Consider the following 9869-nt stretch of genomic DNA (forward strand, 5'->3'; position numbering starts at 1 on the left):
GAAGAAAGTAGTTTATAGGACTAATCGTCTACGTGAGTCACGGTCTCATCTATACAAGATCAGAACTAGATGGGACCAACTGCCACTACTGACCATTCTGATCAGGTTTCAAGAAGATAGATCCTGAGATAATAGAAAAAGAATGTGGAATGTTTCTCAGAATCTTAAAAAGACCAAACTTGGGATCTCAGGACCATAGTCTGAGGCAACACCATGATCAACTGGTATAACATAGTCCACAAAGACGACTTCCTACAGTCTACTTTGGTGAGTAGCATCTTGGATCTTTAAAGCTCATTAGTGGCCATCAAAGGTAAAACTACTGGTCTCTCCATGTGTGGAAGAAAGAAGAGTGATGAAAACTGAAGCTATTTGAAATCAATTAGTCCAAAAGGAACACATGAACATCAGTCTCCATGACTCTGAAACCAGAAGAATTAGATGGTGCCTAGCTACCACTACCAAATGCTCTGAGAGGGATCACATGAGAAGGTCCCAGATAGAATGGGAGACAATGTGGAACAAAACTCAAAATTATATAGGCTTATTGGTCAGAAAGGGACAGGAGAAATTGGAGACTTTGGTCCCAGGGTACACACTTCAGGTCTGGAGCGGAACTCACCCTCCTGGTCCAATTTTCAGTAGACAGGTATAAATGGGGAACAACAACACTAGTGAGGCATGTTCACCATATAATGTCAACCATCCAAAATCAAAAGGGCAACATTTGTGTGGGGACAAGGTTCAGAAAGATTAGGAAGAAGTGAGGAATATTAATAGGAACCTGAGGAAGGAAGTGGGATAACTGTTGTTGCATGGAAGGGATTTCAATTACTGAGATGAAACACAGTGTGTGATTTGTTGGATGCAAAACTGATCACCTTCTTTGTAAATCTTCACTCAGTTAACAATAAAAAATTTTCTAAAACGGCCAGACTTGCTCGATTGGTTGAGACTAGCAGACTCTCCAAGATTGTCCCCCAGATATAACCTTTATACCTTATATCAAAATTATTATAAACAGCCACAACAAAACACTGCCATTAAGTCAACTCCAACTCCAATGGACCCTGCACAGGGCTTCCAAGACTGTAAATCTTTACGGGACTAGACAACGTCTTTCTCCAGAGAATCATCTGGTGGGTTCAAACTGCTGAGCTTTCAGTAAGCAGTCCAATGCCTAGACCACAGCACCACCAGGGGTCCTTTAACCCCTGGGGTCATCTGTCAGTTAAGTAACAGACTGGGTCATAAAATGATAACTATCACCATGAGTAACAAGTTTCTTTAAAAATCATCTGTAAGAGACCAAATGTTCAAAAGTTATTCTAAAGCAAAGATGAGACAGGAAGGAGAAGGCAGGAAAGCCAGTCCTGGAAATGGTATAACAAGAACGAAATGGACGAGAACAATGACACATTGTGAAACCCTAGCCAATATCACAGAATGATCTGCACGTTGTTATCATTGTGTGCCGTGGAGTCGGTTCCAATTCATACAGACCCTGGATAAGGTTTCCAAGGAGCGGCTGGTGGATTTTAACTGCTAACCTTGTGACTGGCAGTCCAGTGCTTATCCTACAGTGCCACACCAGGACTCTGAGTAATTTGTATGTTGTTGTTGTTATGTGCCATCGATGCAGTTCTAACCCATAGCGACCCAGTATGAGGTTTCCAAGGAGCAGCAGGTGAGCTTGAACCACTAACCTTGCAGTTCAAACTGACTTTGCAGTCCTATACATTAAGCCACAATGGCAAACCAGGACTCCTGAATACTGTGTATAGAACTTGTTAAATAGGAGCCTGGTTTGCTGTGTCAATTGTCTCCTGAAATACAAAAAAAATTCAGAAAATTTAAAAAATCAACAGTGAAAATTTGCATGTGGTACTACTGTAGGTCTCACATGCTGTAACTCTTCAATGATACAGCCAAGCCTTCAGTACTTCTCAGAGAGACAGTGACGTGGACCTAGAGACAAAGAGATCCATGAACAAAGACAAGACACCCATCGACAATGTGCCATGTTTTGTGTCATACTTGAACACTTTTCCAGAAATAAATGGCATGCCAAGTCGATGCCAGCGGCATGAGTGAAGCATAACAAAAGTCATACCTAAGTGAAAATTATTTAAGTGTTTTTAAAGTTCAGAGATAGTTATTGTAATGTACTAATCTTAGAATATAAAACTATTGATGGAAACATCATTAAAATGCATTTAAATGGACACATTTATCTACTCCTGAGTCTTTGTTGTTTTTGTTAGGTGCCATTGAGTCAGTACCAACTCATAGTGACCCTATGCACAACAGAACAACACACTTCCTGGTCCTAGGCCAACCTCACAATTGTTGCCACACTTGACCCCATTGATGCTGCCACTTTGCCAATCCATCTCGTTGGGGTCTCCCTCTTTTACTCTGACCCTCCACTTTACCAAACATGGTATCCTTCTCCAGTAACTTGTCCCTCCTGACAATATGTCTGAAGTATGAGAGATGAAGTTTGGTCATCTTGGCCTCCAAGGAGCACTCTGGCTGCACTTCTTCCAAAACAAATCTATTGGTTCTTTTGGCAGCCCATGGCACTTTCAACATTCTCCTCCAACACCATAACTCAAAAGCATCAATTCCTCTACGGTCTTCTTTATTCAATGTGCAGATTTTGCATGCTTTTGAGGTTATTGAAAATACCATGGCTTGGGTCAGGAGCACCTTAGTCCTCAAGCTGACATGTTTGCTCTTCAACACTTTAAAAAGGTCCTGTGCAACAGATTTGCCTAATGCAAATGATCTCTTGACTGCTGCTTCCGTGAGTGTTGATAGTTGATCCAAGAAGAATGAAGTCCTTGACAACTTCAACCTTTTCTCCATTGATAAGAATGTTGTTTATTGGTCCAGTGGTGAGGATTTTTGTTTTCTTTACACTGAGCTGCAATCCATACCAAAAGCTGTGCTCTTTGATCTTCCTGAGTCTTTAGCTGTGACTTTATTTGAGCAGTAGTGACAGATGCTGTGTAACAGCAGGGTGTCTTGAACATGAGCGGCTCAACAGAGGCTGTTACTGTTCTGTACCATCTAGCTGAACTGTCCCATAAAATGTCGGCACTTAATGACAAACAACAAAACTTTCCGGAAGCAAATTGCCACAACTTTCTCCAATGGAGCGGCTGGTGACTTAGAACAATCAACCTTTAGGTTAGTAGGTTAGCCACTGCATTATACTGACTATGTATAGGGTCTCTGAGGAGTGGCTCATGGGTTTGAATTGCCAACCTGTAATCAGAGTCCAGTGTTTATTCTACAGCCCCACACCAGGACTCCCAACACAAAAGGGACTACTTCCTAAGCAGTCCTGGTGTGGTGCTGTAGGATAAGCACTGGGTCATAAGTTAAGTTTGAACCACAAGGTCAGCAGTTCAAACTCAGCAGCCGCTCCTTGGAAACTCTATTACAGGGTCACCTGAGTTGGAACGGACTCAACAGCAACAACAACTTCCTAAGTCAGAAGAACACTCTGTCGTCCCTTTCTTGTCTTCCAGAGACAAACATTGAAATGAAAAACCTTCCTGAGACTTGGAAGAATGTGTGGAATATTAAGATGCATTTGTCCTGTCAAACATTTTGATTCAGTGGGCAGATGAACAATTTTGAGGGAAGCGGCCATTGGAAGTAAATTATAAGGAATATTGTCACTCATTATATCAACTAAACACTAGTGAACTGATGTTTGACTCTTAATGATAAAAATAGTCTAGATAGTTTCAAAAAATGGGATCATATAGTATTTGTCCTTTTGTGATTTGAAGGTTTACCCATGTTCTGGCATGTATCAGAATTTCAGTTCTCTGTATGCTAAATACTAGTCTGTTGCATGCATGCACAATATTTGATGTGCCCATTCAGCTGTTAGTGACCACTGGGGTTGTGTCTACCTTTTGGCTATGATAAATAATGTCATGAAAGAATAAAAAGTTATAGTGGCCTCAATTCCTTACCTACAATAATCCCATAGGAAAAAAACAGGAAGTAGATATTAGGGGCAAAACTGCTCAACATCAGGCCTCCAGCCACCAGGAAGCCACTGAAGATGGTGACAGGTCTTGCTCCAAAAGATGAGACACAGATGCTGCACACAGGACCTAAAAATACAAAGAAAGCCTTCATTTATTAAACAGCAACCTCCTTCCCACCTTACTAGGATCCAACACTTTGTGCCTTTAAAATTAAATCCAACCCTTTGTGCCTTTAAAATTAAATCCAACCCTTTGTGCCTTTTAAATTTCCATCATAATGTTGTTGTTGCTATGTGCTGTGGAGTCAGTTCTGACTCATAGTGACCCTGCACAGGGTTTCTGAGACTGTAAATCTTTATGGGAGCAGAAAGCCTCAGCTTTTTCCCATGGAACAGATGGTAGTTTCAAACTGCTGACCTTGCAGCTCACAGCCTGATTTGTAACCACTACGCTACCAGAGCTCCTTGATTTCCATCATAATACAACCACAGAAATAATAAAGATCCACTGAGTACATCTATGTGCTAGATACTTTTTAGATCCTTCACAATATTTAAACAAATGATTGTTTTCCTATTATTTAGATAAGGCAATGGAGGTTAAGAAATGCATTCCGGGCTCTAGAGTCAGACTTTTTTTCAAATTCGAGCTCTATCATTTCCTAGCTGTTTGAAGTCAAGCAATCTATCTAATCTCTCCATGCCTCAGTTTCCTTAACTGAAAATTACAATCATAATAGTACCCACCTCATAGTGGTCTTGTGAGGACACACAAAACCATGAATAGAAAGCTTCTCACAAGGCCTGACACAAGTGTCTACAGCTTCTTAACATGTGAACCCAACCTGCAAGCACTATGTTCTTGAATTGTTGGTCTCCTGGCATGTCCCATGCATCTTTCCTACCCAGAACTCCTTTTCTGTCCAAACTTGTCCTTTAATTTGGTGAATACTTAAATTACATCATAGCAACCCTGGATATGGGTGAGGTGGGGGTGAGGTTGTTTGTTACTCCCTGCTTATAGAATATTCTGACAAGTGGGGTCAAGCGGAGGAGGATTCTGTCCATCCAGGACTGGGTCTGCCAGTAGTACTCTAACGGCACAGATGACCACTACTATATGTTCTATGCAAAAACCTTGTGGGCAAAGAATTGATTCTGACTCATAATGACACTATGTTATTGTTGTTAAGTGTTGTGGAGTCGGTTCCAACCCATACCAACCATGAACAGGGTTTCCGAGGCTGTAAATTTTTACGGGAGCAGAAAGCCTCATCTTTCTCCTATGGAGCAGCTGGTGGTTTCGAACTGCAGACCTTGAGGTTCACAGCCCAATTTGTAACCACTACGCTACCAGAGCTCCTTATAGTGACACTATAGTACACTACTAAAGCTCTGAGCATAAGTGGGCGGTACATAGTTTTTCTATGCATAAGCGATAGTGAAATTCTTTCCCGTTTGCCATGCACCAGGAGTCCTGGTTTGGTGCTGTAGGATAAGCACTAGACTGTTAACCACAAGGCTGCTATTGCTGTTGTTGTTGTTAAGTGCCATCAAGTCTGTTCTGACTCAAAGCCACCCCGCACAGGGTTTCCAAGGAGTGTCTAGTGGTTTGAACCACTGACCTTTCAGTTCAAGGTGAACTTACAGTCAGTCCAGTGATTATCCTACAATATCATACCACGACTTCAATCTCAAGTTCGGTGGTTGAAACCCAACAGTCGCTTCTCAGAAACCCTGTACAGGGTTGTTATGAGTCAGAAACTACTTGATGGCACTTAATAATAACAATAACAGCCAAGCATTTTGGATGCATCCCAAACTACACAAACTTAGTATATGAGAAATAAAAGAATATTACGGTAATTCAGTTCAATAGTCTCATTTTACATGGAACGAAATTGACGCTCAGAGGGTTATTCGAAGCTTATGACTGGCAGCAGCCAGGTAGAAGGAAATACTCCAGGATTTAGAATCAGAAGCAGAGAGGCATGTTTTCATTGAATTGGCAACAAGCTTTCAAAGTTCAAAATATTATCTCTAATTTTTAAAAAGCACACTCATCACAAAAGCTAAACACAAGCCATACCCAGTGTTAGCAAAGATACACAACAACCAGAACTCGCATACGCTGCTAGCCCTATCTACTAAAGGTGAACATACCACCCACTTTAGCCCAACAAGCCCACTGTTGCATATTCAACCATCACAACCGCCTACATCAAAAGTCAAATACACAAATGTTCACAGAAGAACTAGTTATAACAGGCAAATAGAAATGATTAAAAATTCGTTGGTAGAATGGATAAACAGATCCTATTGTATTCACAGACCAGAGTCCTATGTGATAATGAGAAGGAAGGATCTGCAAAAGCACCATTATGACTGCATGTCACAAACGTGCTGAGCAAAACACACACAACACATAAACAAGTACATCTATTCCATTCCAATTATTAAAAGTATGCAACACACAAAACCAATCTATGGCAATATAAGTCAGGACAATGGTAACTATTGGGAAGGGGAGGGAAAATTGTAGCAGAAAGGACCCTAACTGGACTTCCAGGGTGTGATTAATGTTCTTGATGTGAATGTGCTGATTACATAGGCATGTACAGTTTAAGAAAATTTCTTATCCTCTACTCTTAATAAGGAGCTTTGGTAGTGTAGTGAGTTAGAAGCTGCTAGCCGTAATGTCAATAGTTCAAATCTACCAGCTGCTCCACAGGAGACAGAGAAAACATTCTGCACCCATAAAGATTCACAGCTTCAGAAACCCTATAAGGGGTAGTTATGAGTTGGAACTGATGTCACGGCACTTCACCACCACCACAATATTCTTAGTGATATTTACCTATATCATCTACATCAATAAAAATTTTAAAAGTCAACTGAAGTGAAGAAATGAAGCAATTGATCTATAACCTTGCTGCGACTAAGTGGCAGAGCCAGAATTTGACCCCAAGTCTAACATTCCTTTCCAACACTATAGAATCTCCTACATACACATGGTAGTCCAGGTGTGGCGCTGTAGGATAAGCACTGGACTGCAAGGTCGGTTTCAACCACAAGGTTGACAGACCAGTCACTCCTCAGAAACCCTATAAAGGGTTGCTATATTCAGATACACCAACATCTCTTCACAAATCCTATAAAGAGTTGCTATGAGTTGGAACCGACTGGATGGCATATAACAACAACAACAGTAAGAATATATGAATATTAAAACCAGGTTATTACCACTAACCTACCATAAGTTCTCAATACCTACAGTTTGCCCACAGTCCTGCCCAGCTCTGACCTAGTACCACTCTCAGGTTCTCCTGTCTAAGCCAGTACTAACATAATTATATGACACACAGCGAGAATCTTCGGCAATGTTTTGTTTTGTTTTTTGTTTTTTTTTAAGGTTTATTGTGACTTGAATGATAGTTTACATGGGAGAACATCAGTTTTACACTCTTCGTTTCACTGCAATGATTACAATCTCCTCTGCATCATCATTCAACAGCATTTGCTTCTATTCCTTTTTGTTTTGTTTTGTTTTTTGTTTTTTTGTTTTTGCTGGAGGGATGTACACAAAAACACTCAGGAATACATAATCATTTAAACAACCAAAGGGCACATTCTGCAAGCCTTCCTCCTGGCCATCAGCACCTAGCTGCCAGCACACAGCCTTTCTCCTTCCATGAGTCTAGAGACCTCAGTTGTTCTATGCCCTCATCTCTGTCTCCATCTCTGGTGTTTCTGCTTCTCTGGATAGGGTTCCACATTCCTCTCATGCTCTTCTCCCTTGATGGTGCTAGGGTCCTCTGTTCCTGGACCATAAGATGAACTATTACCCTCTTTTTTTTTTACAAAGCTTCTACCTTTATAGCTGTGACAGTTGCAGTTCATCATGTGACAATTGTTGTTGTTGTTAAGTACCTTTGATTCGATTCCAACCCATAATGACCCCGAATAGGGTTTCCAAGGAGAAGCTGGTGATCTTGAACCACCAACTTTGCAATTCAAATGGCTTTGCAGTCTGACGCATTAGCCCATAGCACCATACCAGGACTCCATGATAACAATTATTCACTATTAAAACCTAAGAACCTTATCACCATCTTTTTACACCAGACCCATCTAGACAAGATGAATACGATTCAGTGTAGATTCTACCTTCCGCAGCATGTTCTGAAACTACACTCTTTCTTGAAAACTTGTAAGCCAGTCACTTTGTGTCTTTATAGCTCCCCCCACCCCCATTTTAGGTAGCCAATGTCTAAGTTCCCTGTCCCTATCGACCCTGTATACAGAGGGAATTAGATTGATTTTGGATGTGAAGACTCCTTCCCTCTCAGTTGGTATTTTGAGCTACCACATCAATAAATAAAGGAGCTCTGGTAGCGTAGTGGTTACGAGTCGAGCTGTGAACTGCAAGGTCAGCAGTTTTAAACTACCAGCTGTTCCACAGAAGAAAGATGAGGCTTTCTGCTCCTGTAAAGATTTACAGCCTCTGAAACCCTGTACAGGGTCGCTATGAGTCGGAACTGACTCCACAGCATTCAGCCACCAGTTGAGTTCTGATCATCAAGCTATCAAAGCTAAGTAGAATGGGTACTATCTACAAGTTTGAGAGTTCTTGTGAGTCACCCCTCACTTCATATCATCTGGACACTTCACTCTCAGCTATAGTCCTAGGTGGCTATGTCCTTGTCCATGGGCTCAAGAGGCCCCAGGTATCACCACATTTCATACCAACCAGCCCTTCCTCTTCTCTCTCTCATCTTCAGGTCGACAGGAGCCTATGGAACGTGGTTGTACTCGGCCCATATCTTCATCGCTGCCTATCCCCCTCTTCCGCTGACCAGCAGACAATGTGATCACCAGCGACCTTACATTCCTGTTCTGTGTTCCCTCTGAGATTCAGTCTTGGAGGGCGGTTTGTCCTGAAGGGACTTGATTGCTTGCCTTGATGGCTCCCCAATGAGCAACTTGCTAGTTCTTGTAGTAGCCAATCAGACTGCCATTATTGTTTTGGATTTTTCCTGCTGGTCTTTCTTTCAAGAAATATTTTCTGTTCCTCTAGCTATTCCAGGATTATCTGCTTATCCTTTCAAGTGGGAATGTCCCACTGGCAGTGTTTTAAAAGGAAAATCCTTTTGGAAGACCAAAATTATCAAACAATAGTTGTATGTATACCCAATGAGAAGTACTTAGATAATGACTTCAAAAATGGAGATGTTTTTAAGTGTTAAATTTCATTAATGAAATTCTAATATGGTACTGTAGGATAAGCACTGGACTGCTTACCACAGGTTGGTGGTTCAAACCCACCAGCCACTCCTTGGAAGCCCTATACAGGGTTGTACTGAGTCTAAACCAACTTCATGGCCCTGAACAACAAACATTATCAAGGCATGACCCTTCCCTGATGTTTACAAATGTTCCTGAGCAGTGAAACTGTTTATAAAATTAACAGACACAATAGAATTTAAAGACAGAGTCTATTACTGATATACTTGAAAATTTTCCATTTTCGCCCCAAAGGAAGACCTTAAAGATCTGCTCCATGACTATTAACTCTGTGAGGAAACCCAGGGAAATAATTTGCTTAACAGAATGTTTTAATTTGCATACCATGTGCAACCAGAACCAGTTTTATAAAACACATACAATAAAGTCTGCAAAAGCCAGAAACTGAAAGCCTGACAAGAGAAGGAAAACTTGTGACAGAAAGTGACAGAAAGAAAACGAGTGACAGAAAGAAAACAAACGAGATGGCAGATCGGGTAGAAGTGTTGTAAAGAACTCCGCCAGCAACAACACAGAATACCTGACCAAGCAGGCTCAGGGGCTGGTCCCAGAA

At 41.3% G+C, this 9869-nt stretch overlaps 1 protein-coding gene across 1 annotated transcript in view; it reads right to left on the reverse strand.

Annotated features, from left to right (window-relative positions):
- The window catches only part of SLC16A9 (solute carrier family 16, member 9), a 79003-nt gene that overhangs the window by 22830 nt on the left and 46304 nt on the right, over positions 1–9869 (reverse strand). The window contains exon 3 of the mRNA XM_006835794.1: positions 3996–4139. Within this exon, the coding sequence (XP_006835857.1) occupies positions 3996–4139 (144 nt within the window). The remainder of the gene's footprint in view (positions 1–3995; positions 4140–9869) is intronic.

Source organism: Chrysochloris asiatica, unplaced genomic scaffold (genome assembly GCF_000296735.1).
Source record: "Chrysochloris asiatica unplaced genomic scaffold, ChrAsi1.0 scaffold00020, whole genome shotgun sequence".
In the NCBI taxonomy this organism is placed as follows: domain Eukaryota; kingdom Metazoa; phylum Chordata; class Mammalia; order Afrosoricida; family Chrysochloridae; genus Chrysochloris; species Chrysochloris asiatica.